We start from the raw sequence: 15,570 nt of genomic DNA, 5'->3' as shown, positions 1-15,570 counted from the left end.
TTATACCACATAGTTTTACTAAAATCTCCTTGCTAATCCTGATCTACAACTACGGTTTAAGATCTGTCATAAACAGTGACTGGGGGGGCGGAGGAAGAGAAATTACTGCACAACCTAAGTCTGGACTAAATTTTCCAAGTTTGAATCTCATCAAGTGTTCCTGGATATTCAAATGAACATGGAGCCATCTTCTGCAATAAAGATATAAGAATTCGTTAGGTTGGTTATCTAAATTACAAAACAGGCAGAGGAGATTGTCCTTACCACTGCAATTTGACATGGAAGCAAGAAGCTGTGTTCTCCAGGCTATGAAGTCTGCAGATGTATTATTAACTTCTTCTTGCATATACTTTAGGCTCTTGATGAGGGCCATCTGATTTGCTTCTTGTCTGCCTTCTCCATTTGGAAGAAACAGGGACTCCATGCCTTGTAACTGAGCGGAGACTTCCAGCAAACAACTCATAGCTGATATGCAAACTTCAAAATCTCTCCTGCAACAAGAAATACCATCATACTGAAAGGAGAACAAACACTTCAATTTAAGATCAAACCTTTTCTTGGGACAGGGATGAGGGGAAGGCAGCTGATCTCAATCTTGAACTTATTTAATAAGAAGTCTGACAACAAGCAGATGTGCCACTCACACTGTTTGAAGCAGACAGAAAATGGGAGGCGTATATTTTGTTATTAAATAGGCTACCGAGTTCTTTTAAATTAAAAATTTCATTATTAAATTTAGATTTGAAATTCACCTCATTAACTAAGGAGCTATAGGGATGAAATCCCAGGAGACAAACTGAGAAGCTGAGATGAACCACTTCTTTTTTCTGACTTGTCAGGGGAGTGGGAGAAGACACATACATTTGTTTAAAAAGCCAGGCGCTGCATTTTGCAAGAAGAATGAACAGAAACCACCTTCAAGAGCACCTGAACACACTTTCCAAGATATGCATAAGCAAAAATTTTCAGTATGACTTCACACATCTTATATGAACATATAACATACAGACATTCAATTTTATGCACATGTAGAACTCACCAGGAATAAAGCAAAGTCTCACATGACCGTTGTCTTATTTTGTCCACTTCTGCTTTCATTGCCTTCACATTTGCCAGCATCGCAGTCAATTGTGTAGTTACCTGCAGCCATAACTGATCCTTATTTCGCATCCTGCATCCAGGAGGAAGTTGCTCAATTGTTACTGGAGTTAGGTATTTTAGCTCTGAGGGAATTAGGTCAGGTATTCCCGTAAAAACATTTCCTATTTCAGGTCCTGAACTCTGAAAAAGGTTTGTTTTGACATCTGCCCTTTCACTGTCACTGCACTTTGTTAACTCTTCTTTTGGGCAGCATTGTATAAACCAACACAGCTCCTCGAGAACCATCACGCACTGCATAGAAAGTAGCTGCAGTTTGTCAGTCCAGCGTTGAATACTGTCTTGAGGAGGAAATGCTATGTTATATTCTCTGTCAGCAGTCAACCTAGATTCTATCTCTTGTATACAACTGAGGAGGTTCCTAGTTAAGAACAAAGAAGGAAAAGTTACAATCATCCTTTGAAAAGCTCAACATTTAGACTTATTTCATAAAAGCTCTAGATAATATGAACTCAGTGGAAGTCAAAGTTTTTCTGGAAAAACTAAAATGATAGTCTTATTTAAAAAAAAGTTTTGCTTAATTGTTGAATTTCTCTCCATTGCATATGTTTGAGTTGTACTAAAAACAGGGCTTTGTAGGATTTCGCAGAATCTGCACCGTATTTTCAAACAATCCTTAAATTCAAGGCCTGATGCTAAACTATTATTCATTTTCCTCCATTATAAAAGCAAATTAGATTCCAACACGCTTTCATTCTCTGAAGTGCTGCATAATAGTCAGTTCATAACAAATGATTACTCTGATTTGCAATGAAAGTCACAGCAGTGCAGGTAAGTGTCTTAGAAATTTTACTATTCCTGCAACTGAGGGGTTGTGTTTTGGGTTTTTGTTTGTTTTGCTGGGGTTTTGTTTGTTTTTCCAAGTTTCCTAGGGTTAACAAATTTGGCAGCACTAATCTCCAGTCTAATTTCCTTCCCTGTACAAAGGCTTCTGACCCAACTTCAAAAAGTTTTATGGATTACAATAGCGATGAGCACAAATATGCACAACAGTGGAGTCTGCAGTGAGACCGAGTCAAGCAACAGAGTGAAAAATCACATCAAGTGAGAAAGACTTCCTATACACTTTTCCTTTTACAGTTTTGACACAAGATCTAATATCTCCCACTTTTCTAGAGTTTTAATTTGTACACTGTTGAGGTTTCCTCATATTGGCTTAAAGTGCCATCCAGATCATTTATTTGCTCCAGATCAAACCAAAAACTTGAACATAGCCAATATTAACTTAGGCCAATACCAAATGAGAGAGATTTAACAATCTATAGGTTTAACTTTGTAATTAACTACAGTAATTATTTCAGTCTTCATGTATACTTAACTTGTTTTTCCAAAATTATTTTGATTCCAAAATAATGGATGCAATGACAGGATAAACAATACCTAACCCCTCCACCTCCTTTTACTTTTAAAAATTTTTTATATCTAGGCTTAATTGAGGGGAGGAGAGAAATGGGGAAATATGGGGAAGAATTTTTTCCTTCTACCTTTTTTTCCATTTTTCTTGAACTGAATTGCTTACTGTCAGACTCCTTGCCAACATTTAAATGTTGGAAAATGCAAAGTACCTCAGTAAGATCCACTGTTCTGTCAGTGCAGTAAGAGATTGTCTCTGCCTAACAAGCATCTGCATGAGGTGTGCAGTGAATCCTTTGCATCGTTCAATGCTACCTAGTCCAATATCCTAAAAAAAAAAAACAGATACAGAAAAAGTGGGAGGGAACAGTTACACAAATAAGCAGATAATAACATTCTCTATGCCTCCATTCCATTTCACTGGGCTGGCTGAAAATTTATGGTTTAATTGAACAAGTCTTAAAATGCAGACAAAAATTATAGTTATTACAGTTTCCCCATCTTCATTTTTCTGCATCTTCCATATATCCTGCATACAAATTTGATTTTCAAGTAGCTCCTGCAACAACAGCCATATTAAATTGCACTCCACTGTAGCAATAATTATCAGGAGTTTAGTTCCAATAGTAAAGCTACCTTACATAAATGATTATTAAAATCTAAAGCTATGCCAGCCTAAATTCTTACATTCATGACTATTGCTAAAACCACTTCCACAATTCATTTTACCAGATTTACTGACAAATACTTTCCCTCCTTTCATTAGAAAGGATCCCATTTTAAAGCTGGGAATAAATGTTCATGACACAGAGCAAAACTGATCTCAGCTACGTTCCGTCATTTATGCCACTGCCAGCTGTGACATTTGACAAGATCATGTTGTAAAACGAGGGGTGAAGCACAGTGAGAAAGAGCAGCATCTGGAAGAGATCCCTTTCTCCTGAAACACTGGCAAAGTGGTACTGATTTGTCAGAACTCTTTTGTTCCTTCTACCGATTTTAGACCAATTTTTAAGCAAAGAAATATATCAGCATTTTTGTGTTAGACACAGGCTCCAGTTATGTCCAATTATAAACCTCAACTGCTTTTTTTCATGTGCAACAACTAATCCTGGTTTTGTTTCCCTGACAAGTTTTGATTCAGTATTTCAGGATTTTCCTTCATGCACAAAAAGTAGCAACAGGGTATCTGTTGTGAGGAGAGATACTGTACGTTTACAGTTAACTTAGTTCACTAAACTTCAGTCATAAAACAACAGGTTTTAAAATGCTGCATTTAATGATTAGCCCCAAAATATAATATTTTGTATCATATTACAGAACACAGCATGATCTCACATGCCCTTTTTGCTGCTGGAACAGTCCAAGTTGGTAAAATAAAGTTAACAGAAGTAGGATTTCTATTTTTACTTTGGTGTTCTACCTTGGCAGGTGCTAATAACGCTGTCTGAAGTCTAGAGTGGCGTGCAAGTGACCGATAGAAGTACTTCTGGCATCCATCCCAGGCAGAAGAAATCTCTGTCAACAACCTGACAGAGCACAAAAAAAGTCTGGTATTAGAAAGGTATATAATATCAGTACCTCAGCACACTGGAACCACCAGGTCAGCTCTTCAACCTAACAAATTTGCTTACAATTCATTTTGCAAATGTATTGATCTTGTAATTCTTCATTTTCTCCAGAAGTATTCTAAAGGAAACACTTAATTTTTAAAATAAACCCTAAGGAAACCCTACACAATAGCAGCAAAATATCTATCTTTGAATATAGTTTAACACTTAAACAGTTGTTTTTTTTTTTTCCATGCAGCTAAATCCAGCTTGATAGGGAAGCCTTTATTTTGGCCTTGATGAAAGGTACCATAAATTAAACCGTTGCACCTGAGGAGGACAGTAACCAGCACATCTCAATGACAAAAATCACTTGCTACCAGAAAAACAGAAATGCCCACTTTGAAGTCTATGTATTTTCTCCTGAAATATCCCATTAGTCAATTAAAACAAAAAAATTAAGTAAACCCTGTAAATCACAACTCATCTTTAATAAAATTGTTAGCAGTCTACATTCTAATATGATGCTAGCAAAACATCCCAGGCAAAGCTGGGCAGTGGAGGGTTAACTGAAATCTAATTCACAGTAGCAATGAAACTGAGGGTAAAGTTGTGAAAAGTGCAAATTAAAAAAACCCTCTCTCTCGGGTGTATGTGCCAGTACAGTATGCTTGGGATTTTCAAACTGAGAAGTAATGGGGGAAAGAGGAAGGAGTATCTGAAATACTAAGTGAATTATGTTCCAGAAATTCCAGTCTAAATCCACATGCAATAAATTCTATATATCATAGCTGCAATTCATAAAATCTAAGGGTTAGAAATACTGTGTACATACGTGGCATCCAGTTCATGTGTACAATTGACTACACCTAATGCACTACGCAAGTCCAGTGGACGTAGGTAGAGTATTTCATGACAGGCTTTTGACCGGGACCAAGAAAGACCTTTCCGGTATGATAAACCTGGAATGACATTTGAACACACATCCTTTTTATGCCCTCATTCTTTTATATGAAAAATGTCACTCATACAGTTGGTATTAAGATCTAAAACCTTCTGATGTAGGTTTTTTCTGATGCTGCATGATTTTGACAAGTCTTTGAACATATCACGATTTTTGTAATGTAAGAACACATTGTAGCTTAGCTATCTCCAGGTGAACATAGCTGAAGAGCACAGCTGAAAATAAGGCACAGACTTGCGTGTATAAAGGAGGTTGGTGGTGGTGGCCAAGAGAAAAATCAAAAATCCTTGAACCTGTAAGGCAGGCTACAGCCTGAGAAAGTTACAGCTACATACTTTTATAAGTCAGGCTTAAGGCCGTTCTTTTAGCTATTTTAAAAGTTGGATTAAACATGCTCATTTCTCTCAAGCCAATTAAAACACTCCTTTCAAAGTAGCCTGAACATAAGCAGAACCTGTAATAAATACTCATTAGCTATCTAGGTTATGTTGCCATTTTTCCAAACTAAATGGAAAACAATTCTTAGGAGCAACACTTTTTATTTCTCCTGGTCCTTTAAGAAAGCTGACTTAGGGATCATCACCTCATTTTTAAGACATGAAAAGGCTGATGAATGAGGAAGGTAAAAGTGTCACCTGCAATCAAAGCCTAGTAGAGAATTCAAATTCCATGTGTTAATGAAATCATCACAGTATGCCATTCCTCCAGCACAAACTTCACAGGGCAGCAATGGCAGACATCCCTTTGGCGTCAGCGGGTGCAAAAAATTCCAAACACAGGAAAAGTGTATGTGTTCCTCCCACTCAGATTCACCTGTGAATTCATCTAAATACAAAAGGACCTTGATCTTCTGGGACCTATTTACTCACTACACACCAACTCGTTTAAGTAGCATAAACTATAAACACTCAAAACAACAACGGAAGCCTCCTCCTGCCTCCCAGAAAGCATTTAGGATGTTTTTGCTTTCATTTATTTTCCAAGTGTTGTGACACTGAGTTAGTTTGTTATCAAAATCATGCCTTCCTGGAATCCTTAACTTCATGTTTCCAAGCTTATTTCTGCAACCATGAGGAACACAATTTTTTTAAGGGGTTCTTAGGATCACTGCAGACCAGAAGCTATGGCTTCCACGAGAAGCACCAAAACACTAAACTCTCTTCAAGAAAGAAGGAAAAAAAAGTCAAAGTTACATTATTTCTAGTTCTGGCTATGACTTAGCAGAATGCTGTAAGACGGCTGTTTATTTAACAACACTGCTTACTTCTGCTGGTGTCTAAACTGCTCAGTGACTAAGAACACCTGATAAATAATTTAACATAACACCAAAGGAAAAGGCAACAATTAATACTTTGGGTAGGTCCCTCTCCTTAAGACTAGCAAGGGGAGTAATGGAGACTGGGCTGCTGAACAGGGTAGCTCCAATGGTTCCCATCAGCAGATCATTCAGTCTTCATGGCTCAACCACATGTCTGACAATCTGATCTTTGCTAGTCTGTCAATCGAGAGGTGGGCTTTCATTCAGATGAGCTAACTTAATTTCAGTTCTGGATCAGAGAATGGATACAAGATAATGAGCTTCCCTCTTGTTTCTAAAAGCTGGGCAATGACTTCTGACTGGAGATAAAGTACATTTCTGCTTCAGAAAAGCTACTGTTGTACATCTAATGGAATGTGAGAAGAACAGAAGGTATTTGAAAGGGCTAACGCACCAGGCCACCTAGTCAACAGACTAAGAGAAAAAGACTTAAATGCTTCTCTGTATTAGTGGCTTACTGACTTCAAGAACATAGTATTATGGTGGGTTTAGATATATTGGCAAAAATGGTAAAACGCTTAAGAACTCTGTGCTTTTAAATCAAGCACATTTTTACTCAAAGCTTACCTGTTTTAGCAAGGCTTTTAAAGAGATCTGACAAAGCCCGTTGCTTCTGCATCTGAATATGCTTTGCCTCTGACTTCTGCTTCTCCTTATCTGCTGTCTGATCAAATGTTAAATTTTGCAGTTCAGCTACAGAAACAATGATACCACCTGTATAGAAGACAGCAGGGAAAGGTAAGAGATGTGAAAATTTAACATGCACAAAGCAGGCACAGGAAGACAGACTGGGAAGGGAACTATGTATCTACACTTTTTCCTGATTTGTTCCATTTACGTTACAGAGATCAATTATGGTATAGAAATTATAAGAATACTTAACCTGTGAACTGGTCAAGATTTTCTACCAGCCTTAAGAATAAATTATTTTCTGTAACCGTTGTACACATTTTCTTCATTTTTTTAGTAAGCTTAGGCAGACGATACTGAAGAGATTCTGTATGAAATGTAATGCCATCCTGACATTCTTCTGGGAGTGCCTTCTGAGAAAAAAATTAAAGAAACAGTCCAGTTATACACACATACTAAAGATGTCTTATTTGACCATTAGAAGTAAATCACTGCAAAGAGAAAGACTAAATTCTGAAACCCCAAAACAACTCCGTGTGATCCTTTGAACAGTTCAGCACCAATGCTTGAAGGCAACATAAAACTGCAACAAGTGTAAGCAGCAACTCTGTTGGATTATCAGTAACAGGCTTGATAACAAACAAACCAACCTCAAACCAACCAACAAAACAAACCAACAATCACAGACATTAGATTTGCATCCATTTTCTGCCTCCTCACTCCACCCCTCCTGACTGTCACAGGACAAAAGTAAGATGTCTGGTCTGAAGAAAAGGAACAAAAGCCTTGGAAGCTGAGAGCAACCAAGCATTTCCCACTAATCCCCAAATTCTTATGACTTACAATTGTCTCCATGCATCTTATTAATAAGAACTAATGAATGTGAATAGAGATTTATTTCAGGAAGACAATTAGTTGACTTCCTCTCTGAGCCTGACAACTTAATTAGAGACACACTAAACTGTGGCACTCTGGAGTAGGATTTACCACTTATCAGCTAGTCCAAGCCAAATTTTCACAGTACACAAGCTGTCAGCCAACAGCAAATATATGACAATGTAGTGCACTCCCCTAGTGTTGAGTTCAAGATCAAAGTAATTTTATATTTAATCAGAACTTATATATGCACAAATCCTACAGCTATATCTGCTGGGGTCCTTGTTTAGGAAAAAAGGCTAATAATAATTTCAACTCCCAGTCCATATTACTGCAGTAGCAGGCAAATAACAAATTGCTGCAGACAATATATAAGCAACTTGGAGATGAAATGTGTAACTGCTATCATCTCTATATTAGAGCATAGATATTGTGCCAAGTCAAAACAGAACATGCTTGTCTTTCCATGCTGCATTCCCACCCATCTGCAGTGTTTCATAACACTGAACACAAGTAAGACCAAAAAGTTATGATATATTCAACAGATTTGACACTTACATAAGATTTTTCTGCATAAATCAGTGAAAAGCGACATATAGATGAGAATAGAGAAAATATCCCTCCCACACTTAGAATAAAGAATACAGTCACCTTGGCAACATCTGTTCTAGCAGAGAGAAATTTTCTTAATGTGTTGTTTAGTCTCTGAACTTTGGTCTCTTTGTTCTCAGATTCTTCCTGCTTTTGCAAGCAGTCCAGCTGCTCTTCCTTACCAATTTCCACCAAGGCAGGCCGACATGGCTCATCCAGAACAATTTCAAACTTCTTCATGAATTTAAAGAGGGTCCTAATTACCAAAGGAAAGCAAAAGTGTTACTGGGTTTTATAATCCTGGAAATCTCTCAGCTGCTGGAAATAAATGTCTCCACTGCGTTATGAGCAGAAGAAACATGCTTGCATTCAAATTTAACATCACAGAGAAATCATCTAGAAGGAAGATTCCAAACATGGAGCTTAATTCCAAGCTCTGAGTTACCTGCGTATTTTTTCAACTGACTGTTTTATAGCCCAGAAGCTGACGTCGTTCCACTTTGAAATTTTCACAAATTCCTATTAGGAAAATAAATAATCAATGGGATTACTTATATAAATGCAATGAACTACTTGCATATAAAAGATGATCTTTAAAGCTGATCAGCTATGATGATCTGGTGGTCTTAAAATGCAAGACATTTTAGTAAGTGAGAAAATTACTCCATAGGCATCTTATTCTATTAATATTTGTGTTTACGCTAAAACTGTTGCATGGCCAAATGCTGTGAAATCCAAAGGGGCTTCGCTAGTGGGTAGAAGCCACCACGGCTAAATGGGACTGACCAAACATCGAAGACTTCAACCAACCTCCCCCCACCTCAAAAATAAATTCTTGCCAAAGAAAATGTGAAGTATAGTAGCAATTTCAGCAGCCAACAGAGCCATTATAAACAAATTCAAATAATATCTGCTCCATTGTTCCTTTGATTAGATCAATATATTGTCTGAATGAAGTTTCTTTTTACCTTAAGTTCCTTTTCTATAGGTTGACGAAGTTCAGTGATTCTGGCCTCAACACACTCTGAAAACTGCTTATAATAATTGTATAGATTCCACAGGATGCTGCACAGAACGTCTGGAAGGGAAAGAAAATAACAAGCTTCTCTTAAAACATGATATTCTTCAGTATCAAGGGGAGAAATGAATCCAGTTGTGGGTTTTTTTGTAATCATGAAGCTTAGCAACACCAAAAGATGGGGTAAACCATGAGTATTCTGATGGTAAATTAACAGTATTCTTCATGAAAAGAGGAAAAAAAGCAGCATAGGCTTATGTTGTATTTATGGGCTTAGTGATCTGTTTGTAAGTCTTGAATACCTGATGGTCAGGTTGTTGTAAAGAGACTTAACACATGTAACGCTAAGAGCTTACCCTTTTCTGCTACTTGAGGCATCAGCAAGACATGGCAGTGGAAAACCAGTAGTGCTTGAAGTCGCGCATGAAACTCTCCTAGCGCGGATCCTTCAATGAAAGCTTGTAGTGTGCTGACCAGAGTTTTCAGATCCATTTGCTCAGTTTCTGAACAGTGCACCAGAAATTTAGAAGGGGGAGAAAACAAAAAAAACCCTCTACATGAAAATTGTTGTCTCCTCTTCGTAAACTTCTAACTAAATATCAGGTCTCTATTAGGAAAGTGACAATGGTGAGGGGAATAATTTTAATTTAATAATAAGTAAAACCAACAACCACCACATTGGAAGAAAGGAGAAGGGACAAGAGAGGCAGCAGTAAGATAGCGACTGAGGAGGCCAATTTCAGAATGCATCAAGTATTTAAAGAATACTTGCTATTCTCTATGAATGAATGGCTTTTTTGGTTATGATGAGCCATACTATGAATTTGTCACTGCCAGTTCCTTATCTCCTCAAAATCATCAAGACAGAAATAATCTTGGAAGAATCTGGTACAGAATACAGTGTGTTTAGAGCATTACCTATAGAAGATGACATGCTGTCTGCTTGGAGATGTAAAATAACCCAAGGATATGAAGTTCGTCAAGTAAGTGCATTAATTAGTAGTGAGATTTGGCACAAGACTGCCTCATGTCAGAGTATGCTACTTTCATCCTTACAATTTAATTAAATTTTGGGGAGGCAAGGGACTGAGAGCTATATTCTTTTCCCTATTTTACATAATGTGAACACCTGCAGACAGATTTGCTAAGAACAGTATGTACAAAACATACTTACTGTAAGAATTCTTTAGGCTTTATACAGAACATTAAAAGCAGTGCAGCTGGGACACGAATTGTGCTTTGTGTGGTTAAAAAAATGTGGTGCCTTTTCCAGCTGCAGATAGAGGATTCTTACCCTCCAAATCTGTTTGAAATGTTTATATGTGCATGACCTACAGTTGCCACAGTTCTAGTTTCTTTTAGATGCTCTTTTACATACATCTTTTCTTTATATGACCTACAATGTTATCCCTATGAGGGACACAGGTGGTTCCAGAAATAAATACCAAGCAAAGTTCACTCTATATGGAAGACCCTATACAGTCATGGAATTGTAGGGCAGAGGGTACAAGAACTACACTTGGAAGTGCACTGTCAAACTATGACATTTAGGACCTTAATTATGCATCCTTAGTAACTGCTGGAACTGCACCATACATTCATATAAGGCCAGCCCTTACCTTCTGTGTTTGCCTCTGTCTGTTCTTGAACATACTTCTCAATCATTTGATAGATAGAGAACCAGTGCTTTGTGGATTTCTCTACATGCTGCTTCATAATATTGTCCAAGCTTACTGACCAGCAACTGGAAACAATAAGGAAGGGGAGAGAAGAAAAAAATAAAACAAAAATATTGTGGGTAGCTCCAAAAAACCACAAACTTTATTCTGTTTCTACTAAACTAGAGGAAAAATTTACAGGATGGAATAATCTGCACATATGCTTAATATACACAATGAAGTCTTGAGGAGCACTGCTTTGCCACTATTATTAAGATTATTATATATGAGAGAAGATTATTATATATGAGAGAAGAAATGCAACAACTAGGGACAGTAAACAATATCAGTCTGAGCCAGGTTCAAAAGTTTCTTTTCACAAAACTTGAAGTAGACCTGTGGAATTCCTGATCATGGCATACTGTGGATATAAAAATTTTACGTGGTCTTAACAGAAGACTGGACAATAGTTTTTAAGGAAAATTTAATGGGGGTTCTTAAATAGACAAAACACTGCAGGCTCAGTAAATCATAGGATGAAAACAGGAGGACACTGGGAAAATATTAGGATGCAGTGCTGTAGTTATCTGTCCTGCTTCTACTCCTGCTGAGGCATATACACAGGGTCACCATGGGCTGGGCATGCTCATTCTGAGCCAGTACAGCTGCTACTTTGGGGGGGGTTCTTCCCCACATTGTTATTAGGACAGATAGACAGACACACACACATGTTCCACGATTAAGTCAATTCTGCACCAGAAGGTGTCTCCGTACAGAGACGGAAGCTTACAGTATCTAAGAAAAAGCAGTAGAGAAGGACAGTTCTTACTTCAACTCCAATCTACGCCACTGAATAATCAGTTGTGTGACCAAATCAAGATGTTTTCTCAAGGACAAAGCTCGACTAGCATTTTCCTCCCAGTCCTGGAAAAAAAAAAAGTTCCCCTTTATACAAAGCCAGAAATTAGTCTTTGCATGGCAAGACTCATGCACTATTCTGGAGTACATTCCTACTCCTTAAACTTAAGTCAGGGAGCAAGTTCACTTCCCCAGATCCTGGCAAGCAGCTTTCAGTTGTTTTTAATCATGGCACCAATATAAATAAGGAAGCATAAAAGATAAGATAGAAGTTTCCCTTAGCTCTTTTCTTACCTGTGCCTTTGCAAGAAGAATTTCCAAACCATTCAGGAACTTTGAGAGAGGACTAGAGAGTGGAAAACTCCGGATTCTGTCCATCACAACTAACAGCTGCAGAACAAAAAACAAGTGTTCAACCTATAGTAACTGATCTCCAACAGAAGCAGTCAGGAAGTTAAGCTAATTTGTATTAGCATAACCCTCTTCTGTAAGAGAAAAGAATTTATTTTTTAAAAAAAATTTTAAATTGCTTCCTCATTTTAGTATAAGGTCACTAGTAGTTCAGTGAAGGCCAGTGTACTTGGGGAAAGGGGCACAAATGACCTAACACAAAGAGTTCCAATAATTTCCGAGTTTCTGCATTACTGTAAGAAATATAACCTGAAGGCCACACAGGCCCTCTAGGTGGGACCAAAGATATCCATTTTAAAGCACTATGAAAAAAAGCATTCTGGAAAAAAAATCCCAGGAGCCCAAACAACAAAAGATATCAAGAATCTTTGAAGTATGGCAGATTGAATATTGCTTAAAGCTGTAAGATCAGAGTAGGCAGTGAATACCACTTAATGTTTCATAACTGAACAGAACAGCTACCTTCTTAAGAAGAGACAGGTATGACTTCAAAACATCTGCATAAGTAATACAGACAACACCTAGGCATGTGTATGCATGCACATGTCTATGCATATCTAAAATGCTCCAGTTTTCCCCAAACATTTGTTGAGGTGGTTTTACCTGCACAAGTACTGGATGTTCTGGCCATTCCTGCAGCAGCCTATTCACTTCTTTAGCAAAATGATCAAGTACAGGTTGGCACTGTCGGACTTGCTGAATATTAGGATGCTGGTAGAAGTCATATGGGCCATCTTGCTGCAGCACAAGATCTGAAGCTAGTTCCTCAAAAAAGGTATTGTGAAGAAGAGTGCTAACAAGAAGCTGGCTTCCCAAAAGACTATCATTCATTTCAGCACCTAGGAAACAAAAAAAGGAAGACATCACACATGCTATTAATTCTTTTTTCGGTTGCATGGATGAATTTTGTGGTTTTTTCCCCCGCATCCCAAGCTTAGCATGTTATGTATTACAAGAATATAAGAATATGCCATATATAAGCAATGAGATGGGAGTATGGCACAGAAGAGATAGATCTAAAGTTTACATTCTCTATCAAATTTTTGTATAAAAGTAAAATCAGCATCCTGAAGGTGGGCTGTGATCCTGTTGTAAGACCAGTTCTTCTGTGCATAAATTCACATCAAGGAGATATTCACTACAAAATTAGTAGCAAGGCTCTGTGAAAAAGGAATCCAACACAAAAATTTAAAAAAAAAAAAAAAAAAAATCACATATATTACATCTCAGGTATGAACACAAAAATAAGTTACTGCAGAAACAGCAGCCCTTATCTGCTTCTTCTTAACTGCACGCATACACATTTATTAGGTTAGAACTGAAGTATAGCTCTGCTTTGAGACGCGATGATCCTGAGGTCTCTCACATTGTTATAACAATTTACACATGAAGTGTACCAAATTTCAGGGTAAAAAAAACAAACACTTTTTAAAAAAAAAAATTACAGATGCTCCATTTAAGCTTAAACCAATTCTTTAATGAACTTAACTGCAAATTCTACTTCTGGGAAATTTCTGCAAGTGCATCATCTTCCACAGGATTACGCAGATCCAAGTGATCAAAATTTCACTTAGTATTCAATTTATTCTTAAACTGTGTTAGTCTTATGTATTAACAAATAGAATTAAAAAAAAAAATATCCATAAAAGAATAAAAACCAAAGCATTCTACCAAGACAATTCTGAACATGAGACAAGTTCTTTGGAGAAAGAAAATACAGTTTTGTGCATTTTTCCCATAAGTCTGTTTTGTGACCTACATATGATTAATTTGAAACAAATTATTACAAAGCTAAAACTGCACATCTGAAATACTGCTAGCAATCTTACCAATTAAAGGATAGAATTGTGACACCAGGCAGGCACCAGTCTGATAGCAGGAAATAAATGTACTGAAATAATGTTTGGCTTGATGAGAAGGCAGGTTCTGTTGATACCACAGGGATCGAGCAAAGTTTAAGCACAACTGTTGATGAACCATCATCACTGTTTGCATAGAGCTCTTGGACAAAAGGGCTCTATCAACCTCCACCTGGTCTTCCAATGGATCTTCAGTTTCCATTTTTTCTTCTAGGCTTGGCTGAGCTGTGATATCTTCAAAGTCCTGCAAATTACATGATAATCAAAAGGCAGTTATAATTTCTTCCTTCAGTGCCTCCCCTCCCCATCTCCAGTTTTGTACTTTTTGCTATTGCAACAATATGCTAATGATTTGGAGCTGGCACTATATAGATACACTGCCCGCCTCCCAGCTCAGATGTCAGTCTGAAACAGAACACAGGTGAACAGAACAATTAAGAGCACAACCACATCAGGCAAGAGCACAGTACAGTGATCCCTGAGCTGTTGCCAACCAAACCTCTTTCAGAAAAAGCAGCAGCAGTTGTATCTGCTGATAAACCACCTCAAGGCTGCTTGGTCACCTGAAGACCTGAACTATTACAACCCAACAACACAGTGACACACATAATTGTCTCATGGATTTCTGTACTGCATAACATTGCTTGGTGAAGACATATTTCAAAAGTCACTTGGTAACGCAGGCCAGTTTAATTTGAAAAAAAATCTCACAGCTTTATTTAATCAAGGAGATTAGAAGGAGATTAGCCTTCTTCACAGGTATAAAACCTCAGACAACCTTACTTGCTAAATGAATCAAATTCCAGAATTTTACAACAAATAACTAATTACATTGTCATTCAGTTACATAATTTGGGATTATTCACCGAAACCACAGTACGGTTCAAGTCTGGAAATTAATTCCAAAAACTTTCTACAACCAGAAGATAAAATAAACTAAAAGCACAGTTCTTAATACCTTTCTATCAAAATCTATCCCACATTTTTCTTTTGGCTGAAGGAAAAAACATTTCGTTCCTCTTCTCATTTTACTTGTATGTATTATCAGGTCATTTTACTTGTATGTATTTTCAGGACATAATTTTCAGACGTAATATTTGTATTTCTTTACAGAGTTACAGCTGTTACCTTTTCATGAAAAGGAAATCTTCTTCTAAATTCTTCTTCTTCCTCTTCTTCTTCACTCTGTCCTTTCCCATGACTTTTACTTCTGTATCTGTACAGACTGCGTTCCATTGCCTCCCGCTCTTGGGCACGTCGTTCCTGTTCATCCCACTCATTTATAATTGCCTAAGGAAACACAAAGCAGCATGCTTTTACACAAGT

The 15,570-nt window shown here is 37.4% G+C and overlaps 1 protein-coding gene across 5 annotated transcripts in view; it reads right to left on the bottom strand.

Moving 5' to 3' along the window:
• MDN1 (midasin AAA ATPase 1) overlaps positions 1-15,570 on the bottom strand; it is a 102,779-nt gene that overhangs the window by 19,258 nt on the left and 67,951 nt on the right. For all 5 annotated transcript variants that reach the window (XR_012622590.1, XR_012622591.1, XM_074819552.1 and 2 more), the window contains 17 exons: positions 15,373-15,534; positions 14,215-14,488; positions 12,989-13,224; positions 12,269-12,364; positions 11,946-12,040; positions 11,078-11,202; positions 9,815-9,961; positions 9,409-9,518; positions 8,886-8,959; positions 8,501-8,696; positions 7,227-7,386; positions 6,911-7,057; positions 4,897-5,023; positions 3,935-4,040; positions 2,724-2,839; positions 1,040-1,519; positions 265-491 (listed from right to left, as the gene is read on the bottom strand). Coding sequence is in view for 3 of the 5 variants with exons in the window: in XM_074819552.1 (XP_074675653.1) it covers positions 265-491; positions 1,040-1,519; positions 2,724-2,839; positions 3,935-4,040; positions 4,897-5,023; positions 6,911-7,057; positions 7,227-7,386; positions 8,501-8,696; positions 8,886-8,959; positions 9,409-9,518; positions 9,815-9,961; positions 11,078-11,202; positions 11,946-12,040; positions 12,269-12,364; positions 12,989-13,224; positions 14,215-14,488; positions 15,373-15,534 (2,878 nt within the window). In the remaining 2 variants the exon portion in view is untranslated. The remainder of the gene's footprint in view (positions 1-264; positions 492-1,039; positions 1,520-2,723; positions 2,840-3,934; positions 4,041-4,896; positions 5,024-6,910; positions 7,058-7,226; positions 7,387-8,500; positions 8,697-8,885; positions 8,960-9,408; positions 9,519-9,814; positions 9,962-11,077; positions 11,203-11,945; positions 12,041-12,268; positions 12,365-12,988; positions 13,225-14,214; positions 14,489-15,372; positions 15,535-15,570) is intronic.

Source organism: Strix aluco, chromosome 3 (assembly GCF_031877795.1).
Source record: "Strix aluco isolate bStrAlu1 chromosome 3, bStrAlu1.hap1, whole genome shotgun sequence".
NCBI lineage: Eukaryota > Metazoa > Chordata > Aves > Strigiformes > Strigidae > Strix > Strix aluco.
This window is presented reverse-complemented; position numbering and strand designations above follow the sequence as displayed.